This window comes from Morone saxatilis, unplaced genomic scaffold (assembly GCF_004916995.1).
Source record: "Morone saxatilis isolate NCDOM2014 unplaced genomic scaffold, NCSU_SB_2.0 Contig16, whole genome shotgun sequence".
NCBI classification, from domain to species: domain Eukaryota; kingdom Metazoa; phylum Chordata; class Actinopteri; family Moronidae; genus Morone; species Morone saxatilis.
The window spans coordinates 14,637,854-14,665,205 of NW_023339718.1; the positions used below are offsets into that span (position 1 = coordinate 14,637,854).

At 39.8% G+C, this 27,352-nt stretch overlaps 2 protein-coding genes across 10 annotated transcripts in view; one reads left to right on the forward strand and one right to left on the reverse strand.

The window, feature by feature from the left end:
* The first annotated feature begins 22 nt into the window (after positions 1–22).
* vdac3 (voltage-dependent anion channel 3) lies at positions 23–9,848 on the forward strand. Of its 6 annotated transcripts, none has more exons than XM_035659251.1 (11): positions 23–151; positions 3,877–3,989; positions 5,512–5,583; positions 5,808–5,857; positions 6,413–6,415; positions 6,931–7,083; positions 7,179–7,231; positions 7,371–7,598; positions 7,726–7,876; positions 8,632–8,689; positions 8,784–9,848. In XM_035659251.1, exons 2-11 carry the CDS (start codon positions 3,881–3,883, stop codon positions 8,873–8,875), a joined length of 969 nt encoding a protein of 322 aa, XP_035515144.1. In that variant the 5' UTR covers positions 23–151; positions 3,877–3,880; the 3' UTR covers positions 8,876–9,848. The 6 variants fall into 6 exon arrangements, with proteins under 6 accessions (XP_035515144.1, XP_035515143.1, XP_035515147.1 ...); XM_035659250.1 differs by having other exon boundaries at positions 25–151; positions 3,820–3,989; XM_035659253.1 differs by lacking the exon at positions 23–151 and adding an exon at positions 2,778–2,886 and having other exon boundaries at positions 3,820–3,989.
* ikbkb (inhibitor of nuclear factor kappa B kinase subunit beta) overlaps positions 8,811–27,352 on the reverse strand; it is a 19,173-nt gene continuing 631 nt past the window's right edge. For 3 of the 4 annotated variants that reach the window (XM_035659248.1, XM_035659246.1, XM_035659247.1), the window contains exons 2-22: positions 27,049–27,170; positions 24,324–24,418; positions 20,843–20,963; positions 19,096–19,165; positions 17,560–17,648; positions 16,563–16,652; positions 16,351–16,475; positions 15,700–15,807; positions 15,474–15,603; positions 15,073–15,267; positions 14,849–14,963; positions 14,151–14,274; positions 13,914–14,065; positions 13,653–13,714; positions 13,450–13,550; positions 13,309–13,358; positions 13,094–13,193; positions 12,216–12,363; positions 11,850–11,947; positions 11,470–11,563; positions 8,811–11,355 (exon numbers count right to left, since the gene is read on the reverse strand). In XM_035659248.1, the coding sequence (XP_035515141.1) occupies positions 11,296–11,355; positions 11,470–11,563; positions 11,850–11,947; positions 12,216–12,363; positions 13,094–13,193; positions 13,309–13,358; positions 13,450–13,550; positions 13,653–13,714; positions 13,914–14,065; positions 14,151–14,274; positions 14,849–14,963; positions 15,073–15,267; positions 15,474–15,603; positions 15,700–15,807; positions 16,351–16,475; positions 16,563–16,652; positions 17,560–17,648; positions 19,096–19,165; positions 20,843–20,963; positions 24,324–24,418; positions 27,049–27,153 (2,232 nt within the window). In that variant the 5' untranslated portion in view covers positions 27,154–27,170 and the 3' untranslated portion in view covers positions 8,811–11,295. The remainder of the gene's footprint in view (positions 11,356–11,469; positions 11,564–11,849; positions 11,948–12,215; positions 12,364–13,093; positions 13,194–13,308; positions 13,359–13,449; positions 13,551–13,652; positions 13,715–13,913; positions 14,066–14,150; positions 14,275–14,848; positions 14,964–15,072; positions 15,268–15,473; positions 15,604–15,699; positions 15,808–16,350; positions 16,476–16,562; positions 16,653–17,559; positions 17,649–19,095; positions 19,166–20,842; positions 20,964–24,323; positions 24,419–27,048; positions 27,171–27,352) is intronic. The other variant, XM_035659249.1, reaches the window with a different exon arrangement.

Here is a 27,352-nt window from a genome sequence, read left to right on the forward strand (position 1 = left end):
TTGCTCAATGTCAATTACACAACAGCCCCGCCCTCGACCGGAGGTCTGACTTGCGCCTGCCCAGTCCGCCTGTCTCTGCTTTCTCCTTCACTGTGTCCCACTGCACCCAAAGGCGTTGTTAGACTCTGCACACTCCGCCCCATACATAAAGGTAAGAAATAACTAACTATAGCGGATTCCTATTTTCAAAAAGTTATTGTCCTCTTTTAGGTTTATCTGCATAAGGATTTAGATGTTGTCAATTGTCGCTTGACTGTCAGTGAGATATGAGTCACACATAAAGGGGCGGGAGTGCAGCAGCAGCAGCAGCAGCGGGTATGCCAAGGGTTTAATGCCAGCCCAGGCCTCTATAAACCATTAGTTCGTTAAAATACTCATCTGGAAAACGGCCTGAAGACACATTTCCCACTGATGGAGTTTTTTCTGACCAAAATGTGGTTGCAAAATGCGATGGCGACAGGATAAAGTAGTAAAGTAGGTTCGCATGTTTTACCATTTTGGTGCATATAACATCCAAAATGTAACACTGAAAATATATAATAGTTTTAGTTTTAAAAGAAGTTAGCTGTTGCAGTTGTGGAAAACCTCCCAGCAGACAACAGACGTTTTACAGACGCACTAACAATGGAAATCAGAGGTGGACGCATCTGGCAAATTAAAATGCTCCACTAATGGGACATGGCAACGTGATGCCATAAATCTTGTTAAACTGTCTTATCTGGCTGCTACATAACTAGAACCGCTATCGTTTGTCACTTTTACGCACGCCCTTCAGACACAGTGGTAGAGACCCACACTGGGTATTTATTAGGTAAATTAAAAATCATGACCATCTTGGATGAATAAGTGAAAGTGAAACCTGTATTATTTTAACTGTTAAACTGTTAACTGCTGGTATTGGAAAACTGAGTTAATTTATTTTATTTTTAAGACAAAAAACCTCATTAATAACATTATTTGTCCCATTGATAGACATGTTCTTACACACACAGTGAGTCCAACTGTTGTCATTGTACACCTTGAAACACACTGGATGTGACTCTCATACTGAACAGGTCATACGTTGGAACAAGAACATTACTACCTCATGCACTTTACATTCAAACTATAAACTGTCTCAGTGTAACTTGACTACACTTGACCTTATCTTACACCCACAGATTCCTCCCGTTATACACACACACACACACACACACACACACTTGGTTTCACCTTATCTGTAGGTTTGACCAGTGTTGAGTAACTGCCTGTTTACACAGTTCTATAGTTTTCTTGTTCAGTATCTGTTCAAAGGGGTCTGTTATCATTAACCTGCTCAATTCTTGTTGCCAAAATTATGAGAAGTTTAGTAAGACACATGAATAACCAATACCAATTATCATGATTGATTAGACATTAATTAAGTAAAAACATCAAACACACTGACTTCAACTTTACAAATACAAGCACTTGATGGCTTTTATCCAATTTATATAAACAGATATGAACACTTAAGTTTGATATATCAACTGAATAATCTCTAGTATTTTGCTCAATAAAGATAACTGCAGGTAGTTGCAGACCAGTAGCAGTTTATTTAGCCTTACACACTCTGTGAGAGGACAAACTGAATCAGTCAACTGAAAATTATTATAACCAAAACACTGGCAATTTGTAACATATATATGTAACATATTAACATCTGTACCTGATTTTTAGGAGCAAGTCTCCTAAAATTTTATTTAACTCCACGAGTTAAGTAATATTGCATTAAAACTAAATACAAAAAAGACCCTATATATGTTTTATCCATGTTAAACCAACATGGTAAGATAGGTGAGTGAAAAAAATACAGACTTTGTACTGTTTTAAGAAAAACTGTGTTTTAAAAATGGTCTGTTTTTGATTGTTGACAACTATAACCACCATCTTGTTGTTTTCCTTTCACATACCTCTGTTGTTTATGGGTGTCATTTTGACCTTTGAGCTCAGTCAAGGCTGTCATATGGTTGCAGCTCATGAATGTATTAGCGAGTGTGAACAAGAGTGTGTTTGTATATAAATACAGCGAGCGTAGAGGTACAATACAGACAAATAAATCCATATTTATAGGGGTTTTAATTGGCTAAACCTGGAGTAGGACACACGTTGAAACTCTAGTTACATGTGTTGTAGTGTTAGGTTCACCTGAGCTATATTTAGAGCCGAGCGTTGAGGCTGAGGGATGAAGGCTGGGAGGGACAGGGTCAAAAATAGACGGTGGAGGAGGTGTGGGGGTACGGAGTCGAGAAGGAGTGAGTGTCTGTTGGGTGAAATGACAAAGACTGTCCAGAAACTGCATGTGGTCAGCTGGCACACAGTTGCTTAGAGAAACACTGAGACAGCCAGAGACAGACATGATCAGGTGTTTCTGTGTGAGAAAGACGGAGATCTTAAATTCCTTGAAAATGTATTTTCTCAGTGAATCCTTACAATGAGCGATGGGTTCCTGCAAGACCACATAATGTTCACTTGAGAGATTTCTGTTTTTGTGGTTTTGTCTTTGTTTTTCTCTCCATGGTTTGAAGTGGGTGGGGCTTTGTTGGAAAACGCTGATGTCACATACCTCCATGCACCAATGAGAGTTTAGCTAAATTTCAATCACACTCTGACGAAAGTTGTTGGGGTTGCTTGTTTATCTTTCCAGTACTGTCAGTCTGTTATAATAGACTTCTTTCACAGCAGCCATTTTACATGAAATAATAGGGTAAACACAGGTGTTACCAGTGATTTACTAATTAAGGCTCTGTTCCATTCAGGTCAAACGGTGTCAGGGGGCTGCTATGTGAAAACAATGTGAAAGGGAATGAAAATGCAGAGATTTACCACCTGAATCTACAGCTTCCCTCAGATTTATGGAGCTTTATAGTGAGTTTCAGCTCATTGTGTGGCTGTCCGGTCCACAACTTTACTATTTTGGTTGACACTGTACACTACCTGCCCAGCATCTAACAGCAGACAGACACATTGACTAGCTGGTGGTGAACATAGTGCAGCAGTTAGCAGCTAAAGAGACAGATATTTCCTTCAAGAGGTGCTAGAGAACAAAACAGCTAAAAGTGAGTGAGTATTGGACTCCGTGAGGTGGACAGAAATGCTGCTGGATGTGTAAAGAAGCAACTGTTTGCTAATAAATTCACCATTTCAAACAACTTAAAATGCGATGTCAATGTGGTGTTTTTTCCGCTGCAAAGTGGCCAAAAAAAAATCTGTACAACAAACAACAACTAAGGATGATTCCCAGCTTCAGTTCTGACAGCTGTTTGTTTAGTCATGAATATTTTATTTAAACAAAAATATTCCTGATTTGAAACCAAGTTTTCACAGAAGATTCAAGAGAGATTACAGTATATAGGACTCTGCTTATGTTTCCTGTAGGTGTCATGCACGAAATGAATGACACTGTAAAGTGTCATGTTACTGTTACACAGCAGCTTTAACTTGTTGTTGATGTAATATTTGTGGGCAGAAGCTTACCAGTATGATGTGCTGCTCTTGTATAACACAGTGTCACAGAAGTCAGATCATATTTTTTTTACCCTTAATGCAGCTAATCAGTATGCTTTGTCTGATAAAAATGCCATCTCTTAGTGGCATACAAAGGCCGTACACAGACCTTATCATGTTCAAATACTGCGCACAAAGTACACACATTCATCATCTGCTGGCCTATGCACATACTGTACAATATGATGCAATAGTTGGCCATTTCCATGCATAGGAGCCCCGACTGAATGTTAAAGAAACATAATAATATTCACAGACAAACCCACATATTGTTCTCTGTTGCTGTCAAAACAGTGCAGGACTACTTGCCAAAGTTTTCTATTGTCCATCCTGCAATTCCCTCCTCTAAAGAGTCATGGAAGAAAAAGGAGTGGAGAGTATGGTGCAGCAGGACAAGACAGGAAAAGGCAAGCAGAACAAAGACCACTGTGTGACATGCCAGCACAACGCACCTAAGGGACATGGTGAGTGGGGGGGGGGTTGTGTAGAGACAGAGACAGATGATGCATCATAAGGGTCCCTGGCTTGAGCTTTGGCTGCAATGACATTAATCTCTCGAGGCTAGATTTGGATATTCCACTGTGTTTGATTGCAGTGACAGCATTAAGTTTTTCTGCACTGGTTCAATCATTGATTCATTAGTTTAGAGAGGTTGCATTAACCTAAGCAAAGTCTCCCTCCTCTGCAGAAAAGATGTAACCGGTGAGATTAATAGTGAAGAGAGCAGCAGGACAAAAGCGCAGAGAGGAAGAGTCAGTAGTAAAAGAAATAAACCAGCTTTAGGTTATAAATCAATGCAGGATATTCTGAATGCTCCTGCAAAGTCACCTTGTCAAAAATGTCTTCTTTACACACACACACACACACACACACACACTAACCCAGGGGACCCTGATGTCTGTCTGAAGCCCGGTGCAGTGCAGTGTTGTGCAGAAATGGTAGTTGCTGACTAACCAAACCTGCTTCTGCTTAGGTTAGCTCTGCTGCATTGGCTTGCATAGTGTTTCTTTACACATCATACATATTATATCTCCTTTCCTCCACAAAAAATCACAGCATACTGGGAATGTTATTCATGTTGAAATACAGTCTTGCAGTAAAATGTCTCTGTTGTCTGGCTGTGTGATCTTTTAAAAATATTTGCTCCTGTACATTTCTAGTCCCTTCCTCATAGAGAATCAGTCCCATTAGTTTAACATCCTCTGCTGCTTGCTAATGGACTGCTGCCAGGCAATCAATAGGGGTCACATGGAAGATGGAGGGGGAGGAGAGAGGCTGGATATCACCAGCACACAGACAGGCCCCCTCTAGATGGCAAAGGGTCTTCCAGCTGAGACAAATATTTATACTGATGTATGCTGTCTGGTTGTTTGCAAGTAGATCTTTGGTAGAAAATGCTATCTGCAGTGCTTCGTGTGTGAGGTCAGCTCTTTTCATGTGTTCATGCACATGCAGGTTGCATTGCTCAGCTTCCACAAAGGTGCAGAGCTCCATGTGTTTGCAAGAGGTATTCAGCTTGTATTTGTTTGTAGCATTTGTTCCAGCATTTGGATTTAAAGGGGCACTCCACTGATTTTTCACAAGTTCAGTCCTCATTGGGGGTACTACTCAGTCTGTGATAACACTTGTATACTGACTATTATAATACATTCTGTGGCAGGGTTGAGAGAAAAGTTGTCTTACAAATTGGAGGAGTATAAAAGATGTGGGTGATCACTTAGGTAGGGAATGACACCATGACTCTGTGGAGTTGCATTAAGGGAAATTTATGTAGCACAACCCATGCTACTGACTTCAAAAATCTAGATATTTCACTAAAATCTGTCCCTTGTGAGACCTCCAACTTTATGAAAATACATTATTCAATTGCTGGCGTATCCCCTATGCATTATGCACAAGACAGATTGACGCAGTGGATTTGTACTTGTATGTCCCTTTTATTGTGAAGAGACTGTAAAAACCTAATGTGCATCTCTGTTTCCTCAGGCACAATGGCTGTCCCTCCTGCATACGCAGATCTGGGCAAATCTGCCAAAGACATCTTCAACAAGGGCTATGGTAATTCAAATTCTCCTAACCTATACTATTGCTATGATGTTACTTTTTGGATGAAGCTGTGCTAAAGCAGGATTAATATTAGAGAACATTTTGTTTGCTCTGTCACTTTAAATGCAAGTTTATTTTTGCTGCAGCTGTTTTAGAGCCACGCCGTGCTGTGATGTTAGTTATTTTTCCAACCTTCTGTTCCTGTGAATTTCCCTAATGTCCTAATGTCTCCCCAGGCTATGGAGTTCTGAAGCTGGACGTTAAGACAAAGTCCCAGAGTGGTGTTGTAAGTACTACTGTTGTCTCTGTAAGCCTTGTGTGTTTTAAGTTTCATGTTCAGGCCTTTCTCTCAGCACTCTGTGGTGTGGATCAAATGGCTGACTCATTGCCTCGCAGCATTTCATGTCAGAGTGTGTTTGCTGTCTGACATGTACCCTGTCTAACCTACAGAGTCAGCACTGTCTGCCTGACGAGTCTACAGCTTACTCTTTTACCTCAAGCAACATGTTGTACCATGATGGGGAAAGAGTGGCACTGGGTGTTTAGTGTGCTCCAGACAAGCTATGTGTCTGTTGCTGTAAACCTGTTGCCATGGTAAAACCATAATGAGCACTTGCATTGAGAGTTTCCTTCATGCCACAAAACTCAAACCTCATTGAAAAAAACATTGTAAACATATTCCCTCTGCATCTAAACTCACAGGTTTACGCTTTCTGTCGTGCTGCTTTTCATTTTCCCACTGAGCAGATACATTTCCGCATGTGAACTCTGTGTGGTTCTCCCTAACTTTCTCTCTTTTCTCTTTTTTTTTTCTGCTTTCCTCTTTGGATGTTCCTGTCAGATGGTAAGAGAGAGCGTGTGCGTATGTAATGATTAAACACAGGTGCACTGCAGGGTAAGCCAGCGATACCCCATTATGTGTTTGTGTGCAGATGATTTGTGCAGGCTTTCTGCCAAGTGTTTTTTTTACAGCAGTAGCTCGTCTAAGTGGCACCACTATCCCAGCTGCTGCGGCTGTAACAGCACTGATTCCTCAAACACACTCACAACCAACCTCTCCCTCACAGTCCTGCCTATATTTTCAGTTTTCCTCATTTCTCCATCTTAAAGGTGTAGTTCTTCTTTTTAATAACCAGCCATACAAACTTGAGAGGGATTGTGTGGCAGAGGAAACACAGAGAAGCAATGCTTGTTTTCCACGCCTTTGTTTTTTCTTATTTTCTTTTCCCAGTATGCTTTCTCACCCCTTCTTCCTTTAGTTTCTGTAGTCCCTAATGTGGCAATGTGCCTTTCTGCTTCCCTTTCCCACTTCATTTTCCATCTCCCCCTTCATCACTCCATCCCTCTTTTGTTCCACAGGAGTTTGCCACCTCCGGCTCCAACAACACAGACACAGGGAAGTCAGGAGGCCACCTGGAGACCAAGTACAAAGTGAACGAGCTGGGCCTTAACTTCAACCAGAAATGGAACACCGACAATACTCTGACCACAGAAATCACCATGGAGGACCAGGTAGAGTCAAACAAACAAGAATATACAATATATTCACTTTCAGATAAGAGTATTAGCTCATCGCCTGTGTCTCCTGTCTGTGTGTCTGTCTGTAGCTGGCTAAGGGCCTGAAGCTTAGTCTGGACACGTCGTTTGTGCCCAACACCGGGTAAGACCACTCCTGTTCATGCTTAGTAATTTTCAATGTCTTCAATAAATTAACCAATACAGATATATTATAAACATATAAAATATGCAGCACCATGTTCTAGATGACAATCCCTCTTTCTTTGTTATTCCTTCTGCAGCAAGAAGAGTGCTAAGCTGAAGACCGGCTACAAGCGTGACTTTGTCAATGTGGGTTGCGATCTGGACTTCGACATGGCTGGTCCCACCGTCCATGCAGCTGCTGTGCTGGGCTACGAGGGCTGGCTGGCAGGCTACCAGTTGGCTTTTGACACAGCCAAATCTAAACTGACCCAGAACAACTTTGCCCTTGGATACAAGGCTGGTGACTTCCAGCTTCACACCAGCGTGTGAGTTACTGTATCATAGTAAAGAGGGGCATCAATTGGAAATAGTTGGAATGGTTGGATGAGATTCATACTAATATCCATGGCTGCTAGTCTTTACCTTTTTCTGTGTTTTGTTTTTGTTTTTCAGTAATGACGGCACAGAGTTTGGTGGCTCCATTTACCAAAAGGTGAACGGCAACTTGGAGACAGCGGTCCACCTCGCCTGGACAGCTGGCAGCAACAACACACGCTTTGGAATTGGAGCCAAATACCAGCTGGATAAGGATGCCTCCCTGTCTGTAAGAACTGACTTCAAAACATCATGGACACATCTAAAATGATAGATTCAAATGGTTAAATTTAGGATTAGCAGTGACATTGACTACAGTCTAAGATAAATGCACACAATGACAATGCTATCATACTAATGTTCCATGTTAGCATGTTAACATTTGCTAATTAGCTCTAAACACAAAGAAATGTCATTAGCTTTGCAAGTATTTAGTCATAATCGAAAATATTTGACAAAGTGAAATCTTGACCAGTTAATGGAAAGTCAGGGGATCACCAAAGTTATTCCAATTCATTCTGAGGGGGATATCAATGTGTGTACCAAATAGGATGATAGTTTGTTAAGCTATGTCACTAACATCCAAAAATGTCAAACTGCTTGTGGCACTAAAGGAAAAGTCAGAGGATCACCAAAGTCAGAAGAATTCATCCTTTGGGGACCATTAATGTTTGTACAAAAGTTCATGGACATCCGTCCAATGTTTGTTGAGATATTTCAGTCTGGACCACAGTGGTAGCTAGACTACCAGACCAACGGGCCAACATTGCCTTGAGCAACACTGCGAGTCTCCCTAAAACCACATTCACTGTGCGCAACTACCTGACATACTTCTTAGGCCGTCATCTTACCTCCTCTGCAGTTGTTGACCTGATGTATCCATATATATGATATGAATTATGTAACTGCATCCTAGTTCCCATCGATCTACTCTCTTAAACAGGACTATCTCACCTGTCAACAATGTTTTGTTTCTCCTCACAGACCAAAGTTGACAACGCCTGCCTCGTTGGAGTTGGATACACACAAACTCTCCGGCCAGGTTAGCTGATTTGCCTATTACTGTTTTCTATAACAACAATCCAAAGAGCATAGGCGCGGTTATGTGATAAATAATCTGACACTCTTCCCTGCAGGAGTGAAGCTCACCCTCTCAGGTCTGATTGACGGGAAGAACGTAAACGGCGGTGGACACAAAGTCGGCATGGGTTTCGAGCTGGAGGCGTAAAAAGATTCACTGGGAGGACAGACGAGAGGAGAGGAAAACAACCCAGGAGAAGATTGAAGAACCCAAATGTGAAAACACAGCAAAAGGTCCACTCAGTGACACGTAAACACATCTTCCCTCTGAGTCCTACACACATATGCACACATTCTTTGGCCTTAACCCTGAAACCCCAAGCAGCCTCCAGGACCTCCAGTACTGTAATTTTAAAGAAATCAGACATTATTTTGTGTTGGTTATTTTAAAATTTTACATTATTTACAGGTCCCACAACCAACTTTTGAGCATACATTATCAGAGTACAACAAAAGAACAGACTTGTCAACCAGGTAAATTCATGCAAACCCCTGTTCTCCAATGTGCTACTCATTACCAGTTTGACCAGACAAAGTGCACTTTTAATAAAGCATTTGTGTCTCAGACATATCTGTATTCTTTCTGAAATAAGATTTGAAGCACCTTCTTATTTTGACTGTGTGGTCAGATAATTTTTTGTTCAGACATACTCTGGGTTTTAGACATTAATATGATTATTAGAGGAAGCTTGTTTTGGTATATTGTGGTTTTGTTGCATGCTTTCAAGGCAAGATGGACGTTTTCTATTGACAAGTACAGTGACTGTAAACAAATGCAATAAAAGCTGGAGAGAATTAAGCAGAAAAGACAAAGAGTGGCTGATCCTTCTCAGACTGGGTGGACTGACTTTGATTCCACCATTTGACCTCAATAACACAGTTAAAAACTGTGAACCTGCAGTTGCCTAAATGTCTATTTTTCAGGTCCTGTTTGGTAAAAGGGCCAATGGCAATTTGGAACTCTTTGTCACCTCTTTGTCTTGTCTCGTTTTGTGTCCTGTACCTGTTCAGCCTTTACCACTACATTTCACTTTATCTGTGCTGTGCTTTGTATAGGGGAGTTAGTCAACCTTTAGGACCTCAAACTGATTTTATTGAATGGAATAAAGAATGGAAAAACACTATGTTCTTGTGTTTTCTTTATTATTGATTTGGTTGGCATAAAAGAGGTGAAGATAGAGGAGAACCTGTGCCCTCTTTCTTAAAGAAAACATCACTGACAGTACAGTAAAATACTGTATTCAAGATACAAATTTCTGTTTTTGCTTTGAAAATGATGAAAGAAATGTCTAACATTATGTTATTCAGACATTACAATCTTAACAGAGTATGTACATAAGAGACAAGATATCACAGACACTTGACACTAACATTTCTTATCATTTTGTATTATCTATATACAGTAAGGACTGCCTCCAGTCGTTCAGATGAAGCTGTGCAATATCAAATTGCTGTAGCAGTCACATTAGATTAAAATATAATGGCGATATGGTGGTATTAAAAAGTCAGTTTGGTTAGTTTTGTAGCTGTTTTCACAGGTTTGCTACAGTCCATACATTGGCTCAATATTTGCATATGCACTGTTTAGAGTAAAACAAGGTTTAAATGTTTAAAAATTGAAGTTTAGACTAGAAATTGGCTGTTTTTATCACCATATTGGACTAAGCCAAGAGATTTGTGTTGCTTTTGACTATAACCACAAACACCCAACCTCTTAATTATTTACACTTAATTATTATTGCAGGGATACTGGACTGCACCATATTGTGCCAGTGTTCCTGTTATTGTGGCCACCCTCCATGTAATTATCAGTGAATGTAAAAAAACCCCAAAAAGGATCACTTTCATACATCATTCAACATACAGTTATACTGTAATATTAATTTTACATGTTACCCATTTCATTAAATGATACTAAAATAGTTGCAATAAAAAATGATGGTCCAGTGAGAAACACATAAAAACGGATAAACACTTACATTTAAGTTCAGAACAAACAGTTCAAGGCAGAGATATCTGTAGAATATAACTAAAATCCTGTTTATTTCGGATGATTGTGCATAAATCTTAAAATATAATCTTTCCTGATAAAAGTCCATGAAACACAGTGAAAGAAATATAAAGAAATATTTTTTGAGGATAAAATGTGCTCTTTATGTGTGTCAGTTGTTTTAACATAGCGGGAATATTTTCTGAATGGTTTGTATCTGGAACGGTCGATCTGTGCATAAAGAAATGTAATTTTACCCCAAAATGTATATAATGTTTTGTTGAAATTACAAATGGGTAAATAAATAACGTCCTGCTTTAGTAAATTCTGGTTAATCCTAATTAGAGATAGATTTGCTTCAGTGCACTACAGGTTGGCATTCATTTTCCTCGTTTACACTGTCAGGCGTGTGGGTAGATTTACCCTCTTCTTAATGTCATTAGACAAATATGTGCCAGCAGCTATTACACTATTCACATTGTTAAACAAACAGCTAATACCAACTCCTCTTGTAGTTTGACATCCCATCCACACAGAGGCAGTAAAGTACCACAAGTAAGCAAAGAATGAAACCCAATTTAAGAGAGGTCACTGGAGAAATTCTGGCTTCCATGCAGCCACGTCCACTCGCTCAACATCTGGGACAAAGACAAATGTTTTTGTTTTTTTAATAGTCATCACAAATGATTCAGAGAAAAACAATGAACCACACCTTCGTTATCAGAACAAAATGACTGTGAGCATTTATGTACCTCCATACTGCTCTCCGATTCCTGGATGGTGTCATGCAGCAAACTCTGAAGTCGACTCTCAAATGTCCTGCTCTCCTCCACAAGAGACTCGTCACTGCAGACACACCCAAAGAGATTTATGCAGATGTTGCTCAAACATTTGATAGCATGTTATCTGTGTTTGTACAGGAGATGTATTTGTGCCTTCTGGAAAGCTTTGGTGACGATGTCTGTCTTTAGCGTGTGAAAGCATCGGTTGACAAGAAAACTTTGACTCACAACTTTGACTCAAGTAGCCGGCAGATGTGTGAAAAAACTGAAAGCTGTAATGAGCACAGAAGTATCATATACGAGAGCCTGGAAAAAACGTCCTTGAACCACCAGTGTGTTAGTGCACTTACAACTGATGTAAGCTGTGTCTGGGGGTCAGTAGAGGCGGCACTGAAGAGGGGGTTCGTAATCCATCGGGACTCCCACTCACCGGGCTGCGAACTTTACTCTACACAAGACAAGATGATGCACTTTATTCTCTGGTAGTTAATACAGCATACAGCACCTACTTATTGTGAAATTAATGAATTGTTAAGGTTATGTTGTTGACTGGACTTTTGGCTTTTGGTGCTTTTAAGTAGAGAATTGAGAATTTGGTGAATTCCAACCACACAACCTGCTGCTTTTCTATGATTATTATTTGTAGCTGCTCATATCATGATACACAATTATATGCAATTAACAGCTGCGTCTGTGAGCAGTTCATGAATCCTCACACAGGCGACTTTGAGCAGGTTCCACAGCTCCCTCTGTCGTTTCTCCTGCAGACCCATCAGGACTTGCTCGCTCTCAGCCATCCTCTGGACCACGCCCTCCACCTTCGGCAGCAGCTCCATCACACGCTGGCGGCACACTGCGGTCTTACTGCATAACGCACACAAAAATAGAAAGAAAAGACATTTTTGGTTTCTCAAGTTGTCAGCGTCCCCTCCCCATGGATTAGTTCATCCACAAGTGAGAACATAGAGCTCTAGAAGTAGAGCGTCCAGGCCCTAAGACATTCATTTATGACGTACAAACATTATTAACCACAGACTGGATGGTTTATTTTAAAAATAAATCTTTCATTAATAAAAGGTTGTGACTTTTTACACTTTGTTATAAATATCAGTACGCATTTAATTAATTTGTGACCTTACACTTAGCCATCACATTACAGTTGTAAATGTTAACAAGTCACCAGCAGAAGTGTTTGCACTTCTTATTTGACCTCTTCTCAGATATTTTCATTTGTCAGAGCATAAAATACACAGGTGTAGCTAATAATAATATTAATATGGTTTAAATAGTAGCATTGTACTATTGTGCTTTTACTGCTGTGACGTGTTATGAAAAAGGCCTGTTTCACCGTTACGATTCCATTTTGTGACCTTTCTTGTTTCCAAGCCTGTAAATTGGCCCAAACTTTTCTCTATGAAGCCATATAATAGAGCATTTCTTGTAATATTTTTACACAGAAATTACACAAATTCACAAATGGGAGTTAAGGACTGCAACTACAGAGCTGCCCAGGACTCATTCAGTTTCCAAACCCACATTTTCCCAAACACAATAACATACTGTATTGGTTTAACAGTGTTTTGTGTGTGAGTACCTGAGGTGTGTGTAGAAGTCTCTGAGCTTCCTCTCATAGAACTGCACCGCCTGAACCACCAGGCGCACCACCTCCTGACTGTCCCCTGCACACCTCTGGTCTGAGCAGTGGGAAGGAAAAGAAAAGCCAGAAGAACGTAAAAGGAGGTTTATTTTCACATGAAAACACTATAACAGGTGTTACGTAAGAAGAGAACAGATGCGTGACATCCAAACCTCTGGGTTTCTCTCTGAGTTTGCGGAACAGCTCCATGGCCTTTCCTTCGCTGAGGAATAAAGAGGAGAAGAGAGCAAGGTCACAGATCACAAAGCAGTTGTTTTGTTTTGTTGTTACACCAGAGTTTGGTTCAGACTTACAGAGTGTCCAGGGCCTCTCCACTCCTCCACGGTTGTCTCTGCACATCCACTATGTCTGGCTGCAGCTGCATCATCTCCTCCTCCAGTTCACTCACCTTGGCCTAGACACCCACACATAGGTTTTAGTCTTTTTAAAGCACACATTAATACCCCGTACACACACACACACACACACACATACACAGAAACACACTCAACTCTACCTGACCACAGCTAACAGCAGTCTGCTCCATCTCCCTCCACACGCACAGGAGTTTCTCTGACGCTAGAAAATGTTAAAAAACACTAACATTAGTCAGCGGCAGGCTAAACTGTTCAAAACAAAAACAACTTTCCCCCTGAGGTAAACAGGACTGCCATATTAAGTTATAAATAATTACGATTAAAGGACAGATTATATGCGGTTTTGGCAGTTGTTTTGTAAACTTCCTGTTATCTATCCACATGTTTTTGTAACACAGTACCGATCCCGGTGGCTGTCTGCTCCTGGTATTTGTCCATATCTATGTGAAGGCTGGTGGTGAAGAAGTCAAGCTTGGCCATGAGTCTCTGGTACATGGACACCATCTCATTCTTCTGTTTGGACAGTGAAGAGTTGTGTCTCAGCAGGCTCATGCTGACAGAAAGAGGAAAAGAAGAACAATTAATGCATATGTGTGTTGTGTGTGGGAGTTTGTGTGTGTATTTTGTGTATGACGTACATGGCTGCTTTCTGCCCCTGCTGCAGTCTTTGCCAGTCTTCCTTTAGGGAGCGGATGGTGTGCCATGCCTGGCCACAAGTCCTCCTCAGAGGGCTGTAAGGCAGGAGGTGCTTAGGGTCAGTTTCTATGAGAAAGACAAAGAACGAGAGAAGTTTGTTATGGTCATTTTATTTAATCATGTCAGTTTGTAGTCATAAAAAAACCTTTTTCTCCCCACAGGGTTTTCAATTCAAGCAGAAAATAAGGTTTGTGGTTCATATCAGCCTAAAGAATATTTCATATTGTCTACAACAACTAACATTTGTTTTGTCTGTATATTAACTGTGTGAGCAGTTTAAATGCGGTAAAGTGTGCGGTGTGTTTGTATTTGTGGAATCTTATAAACCTTTGTTTGCTACAGATTTTATTTTCTATATTTAACAAAACACAAAAGCAAAACCTTCACTGGAACTCTGCTGTGGGAACCCTGAGTAAAACATACACCCCAGTTGATTCACAAAATAAAGTAATTGCTTGAGTGCACAATTAATCAAGAGATTTTTAGCAAACGTGTTCATGGTGTTTCACTCACACTCGCAGATTCAACTGAAATCAACAGAGAGAAGAAGAAATAGAAGCAGCTTAAACAAAGAAAACATTTGGACAGAATTTCAGGTGAAGACGTTTTTAATATTGTTTACTTATCGCTGTGTACTCACGGACAAAGCGGATGTTTTCCGGAAGGGTGCGAGGAGCGAAGTGAGGTTCATAATTGCAAGAGGAACGATCAAACAGGAAGACCAGAGGCAAGTCTGTCCGTCGCCCATCTATCTCCTACAGACACAGATAATAATAACAATGGTAAGCCTCAGTCCATTATTACATCGTGCTGTTGGCTATTTTGTGAAGGTATTGTGTGTACAGTGTTTATGTTAGATATTACGGTGTAATCTACGGCGCATTGTGTAGCCAGTCCATGAGGTTCCAAGGCTAACCCCGCCTCCAGAAGCAGCTCCTGATTGGCTGCAGGGATCTTGGTGTCTTTTTCTATCCTCAGCTGCAGGTCTGCCACAGTCTCATCGTCCGCCACTGAGTATGTCAGGATCTTAGCAGACATCATGTTCAGCACATGAACCAGCTGAGGGAAAAGAAAAAGGGCCAAGCACATTGCAGACTCAGAGAGAACAAGTAAATATGTGCACTGGTGCAGCACTTCAGGCCTTAGAAAGTTCAAAATTCTGCCTTCAATTATATTTTTTGTTTATTATTGGTGCAGGTCAACATTAAACCAAAAGAAAAATGTCCACATGGGGGAACATGGGACAAAATGAAAGAATAAATGACCTTAAGCTGCAGTATGAGCTCCAACTGGGAGAAGCAGTTGCTGGGTGTAGCCTCGGGGTCTTTGCCTCTCTCCTGAGGAGACCACTTTAACATCAGCTGCAGCCACCTCTCCAGTTTCTCTAATAGCAGACTGTCAAACACCAGTTAACACATTAGACTGAGGAAATACACGTTTAAATTTGCATTTTTTTCTGTGTATGTGTGTTACTGTCACAGATAAAATCACCTGTTGAGGTTGTTGGGCTGCGGCAGGTGTTTAGAGAAGCGAACTTCCCCTGTGAGGTCCTCATAGACGACAATATCATTGTCCTGCTTCAGCTTCAGTTTATGGTGCCTGAAAAGGATGCAATTGGAGGGAAAAGCCCAAAAATGGCATATTTGTGAGTTTATAAATGCTTTTTTGTCTCCATTTCATCCTCAATTTGATCATGGTAAATTCCCACCTGAGTACACAGCCAGTTGCCTGAAACTGAACCTGAGTTTCTTTCTAAGTATTTTTCGTTTATGTAACCCAGAGCCCCTTGAGTTTCATATCTTTCATCCATCATATTAGCGAGGCACAAGGGGCATTGACGCTGGCACAACCCACATATCCTACAATTCTTTGCTTTGGCAACTCCTTTGTATTTATACATTCCTTGTCACGTAACAATAACATTTACTTGGAATTAGGCTTATCATTGCCTAACATTCAAAAATGTCATTGTTCAGCTTATTTTGCAAAAACTAGACTGGTCACAAAGGTGCAAAAGCAAAAACAATTATTTGAGAAGGGTGTAATAGTGGAAAGTTTTGGAAAACATGACTTTACTTTCTTCATGATGCCTTTTGGCACCAACTTATTTCAGATATAAGAATTTTTGAAAGATGCTATTACCAAGGAACGGGTTGCCAGGTTGGTAAGAAAGGACGAAATCCTGTGATGCACTCAAACACCAAAGTCCCGAAGCTCCAGTAGTCCACAGTGACCGTGTACTTACGTCTCTCAATGAGCTCTGGAGCCTGGAAGATGAAATGAAAAATATGTTCAGCTGTTACTGTGAAGATGATTGCATGGAAAATGTGTCCACCTGTGTTTTCATCACTTACTAAGTACTGTAGTGTTCCCACAAACGAGGTGCAAAGGCTGCTCTGGTCCAGCTCTTTAGCGTAGCCGAGATCTATAATTTTGTGGATCAACTAAGATTAGGAAAAGAGAAAAGAAAAAAGTTATCCTATAATTACAAATGTATAACTTAATGGAACAGTTTGACATTTTGGAAAATACACTTATTTGCTTTTATACCTTTGCAGGGATTAAACAAAGATATAATGTGTTAATTAGTGAGCATTAGAGGTGCTGGTAGGCAGATTTTATTAATGTCGGAGGCTACCTTTTTTCCCATGTCTTTCTAGCTAGCTACACCTGGACCTATACTGTATTTAACTGTACTGTAATCAGACTTCACACCAGAAAGTTAATAAACTATTCCTTTAAATCCCAAGACACCGAAGAATACATGAGCATAAATCAACTTTTAATGTGTTTCCGTCCATTTGTGTACACCCCCTTTTGTCTTTATAACCAAACCCCCCCAAAAAATAGTATGTTGGATTTAGTGTTTCTCTAGTATGCCAGACAAAAACAAGTGCTCATGCAAAACTATAAACTGCAGAGGAGATAAAGGTTGGTTTGGTTAAATTTCTATAAACAACAGGAGCGTGCATAAACATGAAAATATAACCTATTTAATATGTCTGGCCTCATTTATGTAACATTCTTCATTTTCCTGTGTCCTGTTGCAGACTGGTGGATGACATGATGTGATTTGTTACATAACGGGCAAAATTAAGGGAGGCCCAGAGAGGAAGGTAAGAGCAAGGCAATACCAAAAGCTCCTTGTAACTGCAAGGATAAGCAAAAGAATTGAGGTTTCCACATTAAATATTCAGTGCAGTAAAGCTGATCTCTACTGGTGAGGATAAACATATGGATGTGAAAGAGACAAGTCTCCTGCACTTATTCCACATAACCAGCACAGCCTGTATATGACCCCTTTGTTGTGGTTTGGGTGTATCTGTCATAACAAGATGGTTTTTAACTCACTCTCTTCTCTCCCTGCTGCATCACAATGTTTTCTGGTTTCAGATCTCTGTGGATGATCCTCTTCTTATGGAGGTAGGTTAGAGCCGAAGCTGAGAAAGAAGAAGAAGTCAGAAGAAAGGAAGATTTATATTCATAGTTTATGCTCATATGAAAACTGCATGTAAACTAGAGCTAGACCAATTAATCAGCTAGGGTAAGATATCGGCTGATATTAGAGCTGATGGCGGATGTATTGGTATACGTGGGGCAATAGGTAAGAAGAAATCAAATACGATCAAATACAGAGAGAGTAGCTGGTAGCCACATGTTTTTCATTCTGCAGGCTGCACTAAAAGGACACCATAATTACACAGAATATTTGAGTTTGATTTATTCAAAGCACAGGTACGACTAAATGGACTGAGTTAGTATTGTATTGTATTGTACATTGTTGAACTTATAAAGGAAAGAGAAACCAGAAATATTGTCTTTTTTATTCCACACATTCTTCTTTTACATTACCCACAATGCAACGTGACCAATAACAGTTTGGTCGGAGATTCATGTGTGTTAGACCTGGTACCTCTGTAGATAAAAATGTCTCATTCTATGGTAACGAAAACATTTTTATTTTTATTTTTCAGGTGATTAAACACTAATAAACCCAACCTGTGAATATTATATTCTATTACTGCCACTAGATCCTCCTAAATGTGACACACCGGGCTATTAAGTTACTCTTTACTAAGACCCATAAGAGGATAAGCTTCCTATACACATTCTGTAGCCTTTAATCTGTCGGAGCCAAATGAATAGGTTTCGTCTCAAACTATAATGTCACTTTACTTGTGCGTCAAAGGGTGACTAGTGTGTGTGCTGGCAAAGATTGTTCAACAAAGTGGAACTAACCTTTGTGGCACCTTACTGTGTGAGCGTGAGTGTGTGTGTGTGTGTGTGTGTGTGTGTGTGAGTGTGAGTGTGAGTGTTTGGGTGTGTGTTTGGGTGTGTGTTTGGGTGTGGGTGTGCATGCCTGTATCTTTGCCCTCACTCGTGAAACAGTTTAAAGGGGATCACTCATTATCAGGAAATGTCCACCAGTGGGTAACAGGAAAAGGAGTTTCTGTGTGACTGTGTGTGTACGTATGTCTCTGTTTATGTTTGTGTGGTGTGTGTGTGTGTGTGTGTCTGGTGTGTGTGCGTGTGTCTTACTCTCCTCTCCACTCTAGATATGTGTGATCCATAACATATGTGTCCTCTCTCAAAGCTGTTTACACAGCGTGTAAAATACAATGTCTCGTTGATGTGAGCATTCGTATGTTATGTTCGGGTCAGGGCGTGAGTGTCCGATTGTTGACGTAAGCTTCTGCCTGAGTGTGCAGCGTCACCATGGTGACTAAGACGTTGGTGGTTTAGGGTCACTGATGACATCATGATACATGATACTCACTACTGTGATCATTTCCTCCATACTACTAATCAAACCGCCGGCTAACTCAATCAATCTATCACTCTCACATTCACACAATTTAAAATCTGGGGATTGGGCCGGATACTCACAAATGTCACATAACAGAATCAAAACGGAGCCCTCCCTCATTCCACAGCAGTTGTCCAAGAGGTTCAGATACTGCAGAAAGCAGAAACAGAAACAAACAATATAAGAGGACACAGTCTTAGTAAAACGTTCATTAATCTTCTTTATTCTTGTTTTAAAACTTTCTGCACTTCTATTGCTCCATAAAACAGCTGTTTTTCATCCATTAAGCACATTGTGTTTATAAGAGATCTGACATACATTCGAGGTCGTGAACGGACTCAGACTCAAGCAGAAAACAAACCCAAGTGTTGACTTTCTCTAATACATAAATATAACTTTTCACAAGGATGTGCACACACTAAGAAATCAAGGTACAGGAATGGACCCTAAAAGGGTACAAATGATTTGTCACTCTAGCTGTACCCTAGCAGGGTACAGTAGAAGAAAAGAAGGTACAAAAAAGGTACCATGTTCAAAGGTACAGACCTTTACATTTTTGTACCTTCTTTTCTGTAACAAAAATGTACCTTTATGTCCCAGTGTTCCCAGCCACAAGCTCGCTTCTCTAACCTTTAGGCCATCAGTGCACATTTACAGTGGCTCCATAAGGGAGGCATAAAATAAAGTTAAACAAATAGAGAAAAATGAGTCCCTGTGGAGGAATGCAAAGAATGAGTAAATAGATGGACAATCAAACAGTGATAATAAATAAAATAGAATTGACAGTAATGGTTAGTGGAAGCATTTAACTCTGCTACACCAACAATTAGCTACTTTAATTGATTGTAAATGAACAAAATCACTCCGATAGATCCAGTGTGAAGTTGCCAATACACGCTGAATAAGGGCGTCGTGCCCAAAATGTCCGTGTGGCAAATTTAGAAATTTTAATGGAAGTGCAGTCCTAGTTTTTTGCTCATGAAATTATTCCCAGGACACACAGAATAGGAATTGAATGGAAATTTACTGGTAGCTGGTACCTATTTTATTTCAATAAACCTCACTCTCTATTCACCTTAAGCTCGTTAAAAGTACAATTGTATATCCCTTTCTCTCAGCCATGATTTTATACCTTTAGAATTAAACAAAGGTCCACAGTTATCACCTTATGGACATTTCTGAAAAGATGTACCTTTGGGTACAGAAATGATACCCCTATTTCTCTGTGTGCACTGTTGATCTGATTTTTAGGAACATTTCTGGTAGCAATGTTACACTAAAGAACACTTTTCTTTAAACAATATATTTAAAGCGCTCAGCTGGAAACTTGTGGCAGGCCTGACAAAAGAGGATGGTGCAGTTTTCCGCTGTCAGTCCCCACTAACCACTCCATCTGCCCCCAACTCCACCATCTGGGATGCTTTGAAATTTTTATGACACTGTGGTTTGCAGTGGTTGGCATTTTCCTCTTCTACTGGCTGCCTGGTGCCAACAATGTCTATCGCCTCAGGCTGCACACTCAGATTAAAAACTGCTCCAGATTTCTCCCCCAGAAGAAGTGCAAACAATCGCCTGGTTATTGGTCCAAACAAATCAGATGCAATACTAAGTGAACTACAAAAAATATAAGCAATAGTGACAACAAGGTTTACAGAGATCATATTAAATATAACCATATTTAGGCCAGGTGCTGAGCCACCACACGTATTTGCCGCTCCTTGTTAATTCATTATGATTCAGCACTTTGGCCCAATGGTCTATGACTCTAATCCAGAGTCCTTAACCACATATGTGCACACACTCTTGCAAACATACCACAGACTTTACCTTTCTCAGATCCCCTCCCTGACAGTACTCCATTGCTAGCAGTGGTAGGTCATTGGTTGCCACCAGTTTTTCCATTCCCTCAGGAACCTCTCTGGCTGCAACGACGTTAACATGATCCAACCTATGTGAGCAAAGATGAGCAGACATCAGTCAGTGGGATGGCACTATGTATCGTATCACATATTTATCACTGCTGCGATATGAGCAAAGGGGTCATCTATACACGTGATCACCGAAAAGATAATAACTGAAACATTTACAAATCTAGTTCTAGACCAGTGGTTCCCAGTGTTTCTGGCTTGTGACCCATTAAAATTAAACAATATCTACTTTCCTGACCTACTTTACACTGGTTGCAAATGTCAATAAGGTGTGAGAGGTTCGCCTCCACATGAATTTTTCTTGATCTTATTTGAATATGTTTTAGAGGCCTGAATATCCAAAACTATCCAGCACTGCTCAGGAAAACAGCAAATATAACAGAGAAAAGTCTGAAAAAGTAAGCAGGATTTTGTGCAGCAAAAAACTGTTCTGTTGATATTCAGATTTATCTTGCAACCTCTTGAGGGTCCCATTCCCCAGGTAGAGTAGATGTTTGCAGAAACACAACACGTTATTGTCACAGGATATACCTGCATCACATTGATCAGAGAAGTCTTGCATCTCTTCTCTGTCTTTGTGTCCAACAAATCTAAAATGGCATATTTACACGATCACGTCCAAAAAATTTTTTTAGTTAAATAATAATCTTCACCTTACTCCCTCTGCTCTTTGACCTGCTCAGGTACTTTCTGTTTCTCTTTGCCGCTTCATAACTCTGATTGAAACAATGTGTTTCTGATTGTCCCAGACAAAGATGTTGATAAAGATAACAGATACCATATCTACCAGGAAGATGATTCACACTGTAACATAACATTGAACAACACGTTACACAATGTGTTATCAGCGATGGCAAGGGAGATAACAAGTGCTACATATACAATCTGATGTAGAAAATATTTAGTTCTGCCTTGCTTAAGCCTAATTTGAAAACACGTTTGGTAGCGGGGACAGAAAAAGAGTTAGAAATAGTGGGATGAAATTGTGGATATATTAAATATTTCTTTTTCTTGGTTTTGACTAAAACATTCAGCTGCTGAAAAAGTAATTCAATACAAGCTCTATAAACACATCATAACTCAAAAACATTGTGAAAATTATGTGTTTTTCAGCATATGTGTACATCTGTGTTAAGTAGCTGTAATAATATAAAGTTAGGTTGCCATGTATGTGTCGCCTGCCCTGTGGTTTTTTCCACAAGTTGAGCGTGGGTGCACGGGAGGGTTGTGGTTGTGACCATGTCTGCCTGAAAACAACACACTTGTTAAACTGAGACTAGGAAAGAAATAGTTTTATGCTCATGTTTGCACCCGCAAATGACAAAAAACACACATCTCTCATCTCACAAACAATCAACACCCGCATGAGCTGCCATCCAACTCCAGTGCCCCGACACCCAAACTGACACAACAGACACACCAAAAGCAGAGCAAAATGAGGAGGCGGCACATTATCCTGTCAGAAATAACCACCAACAGACCAAAATAACCAAGGCTTCAGTGCTTTTCTAATTATTTCAATTTTTACTATTTCAGGATACAGATTTATTCCGTATTTTGAGAAAACTTGCGAAACAGATGGGTACATAAAAGTCAAATGTCAAACTCGTAAGCACGCAGCTTGCCATGGAACGTACCAAGGTGAGTCACAACACGTCAAACCAAAACTTGCCTCCCATGCCAAAAGCAAAAGAGCTTTAAGACAAATCCTAAAAGAGTTTGGATGGGAAAAAGAAACGGGAAAATCACTGATTTCTTCAGCCGAGGTTAATTCATGCGTCAAACACTGAGATGCATCACTGCCTAAAAAAAGACCGGAGAAGGATGAGCTTAGGTAAGATACAGTGGTCAAACAAAAAACAAACAAAATAGTTAGGAAATCTGGTCTCTTTGGACATAGCATCAACACTGTGACTGATAAGGCAAACATATTCTACCTTTTGTGTTAATATCTGGATCTTTAATGTTACCACGATCTTAGCATTACCTTGTCTGGCCCTAAAAAGACAGTACAGTGTGGTAGATTACCTGAGCACAGTGACTGTCACTAAACAAAGAACTACCTTGACAACAAGCACAGCCTGGCCATCGAGACAGGCCGATCATGGCTCCCCACAGTGGATCGGTTCTGCTAGCTAGAGATGGGATGATTTACAATATTACTGCGTACAGTGATAAAATACACAGTGAATTCCCATTATCGTGATAATTATGAATATCCCTGTATGCCTGGACCTTAAAAAGCTGTCTAGCTTGCCAGCATACTTTCCTATATTGATTTCCTGATTTATTATGAATAAGGGGAAAAGGCGGAGCCCGTATCTTACCAGTCATTCCAAAATGACTAGAAAGCCTGTCACCATGGCTGGAGGCTCGGCTTGCTGTTGCGTCCCCCTCACAAAAGGTTAAACCAGATGTGTGGAGTATCGATTCCAAAATAAAGAACAGGGAGGCGAGGTTTCTGTCTGTGATGCAATAAATATATGTGTTTCTTGGTAAAGTGATTCCAGTATGTTTTAGTGCAATTTTAAAAATATAAAAAATATTTAAAGTATGTTTTCATGATTATGGTGATAATATCGGGTATCTTCATATCGTCCCATGCCTATATGCAAGGGAGACGAGACAGAGCTGCACTTTCTGAAAGAATGCATAAACTCCAGCCAGTCCGAACAAAACATTTTCTCTAAATTCAACACAAAATCCTGAGCTGACCACATAACCAACATAAACTAAACACCAATCCTGTTGGGAGAGCACAAAGAGAGCTGCAGTCTAACAGCAGATCGACACCCCCTCCACACACAAAGCCCACCATATTATCACACACAGATGGTTTATTATCAATATTATTACTATTATTTGCATATTGTTGCTGATATCCATCAGTCACAGACCACGATCAGCTTCTTGTACTTGCTTAATACATTTTTATTACTGTAACATAATGTTTTATTTCTGATTTGGCCAATACTGGATTTTAATGAATTATTACCTTATTCTGAGGGCAGGGCCTGTGTCAAAATCTAGTTCATAGCTTTATTATTTTAGTCAAATATTAAGTTCATAACTCAGGAATACTGGTCGGGGTGTTTTCTGGTGTCCTAGTGGTTAAGACAAATACACCATACAACAGGCACCTTTGTTGTAAGCCATCCCCCTCTCTAACCCATGTTTCCTGTCTTTATGTTCACTGTGATCCATCTAATGTAGGCAAACTGCCAGACTGACATCTGGGGGTGTGGGAGGAATATAATGAAGCTGTCATGAGTGTGGTGTGCGATCTGTACGTGACTAGTATGTAAAGGTGACAGAGGAAGGAAGGGCGCTGATTTAAAATTTTCCTTCAGTAGATCAATGCATGTGGGATTTAAACTGACCTCTTCATGATCTGGATCTCCAGACACCATCTTTCTTTGTTTCTCTCGCTCAGCTCCTGACGGCATTGCTTTATAGCGATCTGTTCCTCTGTGTCCTGAAAACACACACACACAAGAAGAATGAATGTTGATATTCAGTAGTTAATTAACTGTAATAGTTAATTCAGGAGGCCATAATTAAAGTCAAAACGATTGTAAAATATGATTTAAAATCTGAAGGGTCAAATTAGTAGCAACATTTCTCTGATCTTTATTTTCATATTTGATTAATCTCACATATTATAGGTCTTTAAAACAACAGAAAACAGTAGAAAAGGTTCATCATTATTTCCTAGAGCTCAAGGTAATACCTTGAAAGGCCTTTTTTAGTCCAACCAACAGTCTAAAATACAAAGATACAGTATATCTAATTTACTTTTATGCTAACACATCATTTGTGGTCTCAAATTGAGACATTTTTTCTTCATTAGATTTACAACAGGATGTTACAGATGCTACATAGCAGTGAATATGTTTTTTCAAAATTTTAATTAAATGTAAATTCTATACTTAATAACCAATTTGGCTTTAAAAACATGAATTCTTTTCAGGAGGTATTTCTGTTTCATGATAAACAGAGACAGACAATAAACCATGAGACAGATACAAATACACACAAGCTTGGTGACACCAAACACATACTGTAAAAGGCTGCATTTATACAGCACTTCACCCATTCACACACACTCACACACCAATGGCAGCTACTGTACTGTATTATATCGTACACATAACCACTTTCCAAAAATGATGGGCAACACAAGTATATCTGACCACTGAGGAAAAGGCATCCACCCTGCTTCCCATAACTGAACTAATCAACTAATAATAGCCCACATTATTGTCATTAACACAGGAAGATAGGAAATTTCCTATGGAGGAAGTTTAGTCATCACAGTAGCAGCAGTGCCCTGTCATGCCTACTAGTATGCCTGCCGTGGCACTGGCTGTTAAACAATACATCATTTACCCTTGAATGTTATTCTCTTGATTAAACAGCAGAATTAAATTATATGACAATATTAATTTTTTTGTAATGTATTCTTTAAGACAAGGTAGGCAGCGGTTAACAGATATTTTTTATTTCAAGTATTTTCAAGAGTTTACATTAAAATCTTTGAAACTTAAAATTCTTTGAAGTGAGTAACTACAGTTTCTGACTCTCCATCACTTTTAAGTCTACATTCACAAGAAGATGCTGCCTGGCTCAAAGCTAGCTCTAAGTTTACCTGGACTTAGATAAGTAATACAACCCAAGTACAGTTTCAGTAAGTTGAGGAAGAGGAAGGTCCACTAAGCGGGGCTTGTTCATATTCCCACAGTGTCCTGTTACTAATGATGTAACTTTACAATGCTCTCCATCCTGTGACTTAGAGTGATATCATTAGAGTAGACACCTTTAAACTGGTTGCACAAAGAAGACAGCTTCCTGGAGTGATATCATTAGAGTAGACACCTTTAAACTGGTTGCACAAAGAAGACAGCTTCCTGGACTGATGTCATACCATTTACAAAAAGGGTGCAGGTGAGAATCCCATTCTCAAATCAAATTAAAATTTAAAAATTAAAAACACATTGATCTGTGAACTGTTGATCAACGTGATTATTCTATGTATGAATTTCACAAATATCAATATTAACAATATTAACATCAATGAGAAAGGAAACAACTAAAGTGTCGCTGTTACATGAGAACTGGGAAGTTTTCTCCTGAGTACAGACAACAAGCAAGTGATTTGAGGCAGCGGAGGGACAGATGTAAGGCATGAGCCACAATTTTGGTCAAAATTTTTATCCTTTCTCTGAGTCATTCTCAGTCACATCTGAACCCAGACATGATACACATATTTTTAGATTCAACGTGACCTACACTTTCTGAGGATATCATTATCCTCCATCACAAATTAACTCATGACTCAACATTTATACAAACAATCCTTATAACTGCAGAACATGCCTGACATTTTTGGGGTTTCTTCAGTATCAAAGTACCCCAGTGATAGTTATCTGTACATTCATGGCTATGTTGCAACAGGAACTGCTAACAGCTAATTCTGCATACTTTTATGGTGCCAGTTTGGCAAAATGGAAACCAATATAGGCTAAAATTTAAAAAAGTTAAATCTAAAGCTAAAGTTGTCGCCCAAACTTAAACTCACTGACTGTATGGTGACATTATACTAACTGATTTAATCCCTCAAAGCCCACCACATTATGGGAACTGTGGAGCAGCTTTAGTTCAGGGTGTATCCCTTAATGACAGGGTTGGTGGGGGGCACAGCTGCCTCAGTGTAGTCCCTCTTAAGGTTTAGACAGACTAAAAACAGACAAAACTAAACTCATCGAGGGAAACACTGAGGCATTCCTTATTGTTGCTGCAAAAATGTATTTCTTTCATTAGTTTTACATATTAGTTTACTTGACAAAGGCTTGTTTTTACATTTAGATTCGATCAGAGCTATTATCATTTCGATAGTGATGATGATGTTTCTGGGAAAGGTCCCAGATATCTTAGCTACTTAAAATGCATCATTCCTGCTGCCAAATGCAACATTTTAACCAATTAAATAGTTTTTGCAGAAGGATTTTCAGTGAGTCAGTCTACTATCATGTCCCCTGTCACCGCAGCCACAGAACAGAGACGGTAAACACATACCAGTGTGTTAAAAGTGTGTGGATTGTGTACCTTATTTTGCCATCTTGTGACATTCCCAAACCCTCCGGTGCCCAGTCGCTCCTTCAGCTCCCAGGACCCACAGCTCTGCGGCTGCTGCAGGGGGACTCGATTCATGGCCTCCTCAGCTGGTCCTACACCAACACATCAACAGAATAAACTACAGTCAGATTACAGACACAGATTAACTCTTATATCATTACTAATACTAGGGGCAAATGTAAAGTTTGGCCTATGGGTGGCACTAGTGAAAATGCCTTATTTACTCTCCATTACACTCTGATTGTGTATTAAAACTTAATATATATATATATAT

Excerpts from the sequence above, each read along its gene's own strand:
- vdac3 (XM_035659251.1), top strand. The coding sequence starts at position 3,881 with ATGGAAGAAAAAGGAGTGGAGAGTATGGTGCAGCAGGACAAGACAGGA. Across the intron at positions 7,232-7,370 it reads TCGTTTGTGCCCAACACCGG|CAAGAAGAGTGCTAAGCTGA; the intron begins GTAAGACCACTC and ends TTCCTTCTGCAG. Across the intron at positions 8,690-8,783 it reads CACACAAACTCTCCGGCCAG|GAGTGAAGCTCACCCTCTCA; the intron begins GTTAGCTGATTT and ends TCTTCCCTGCAG.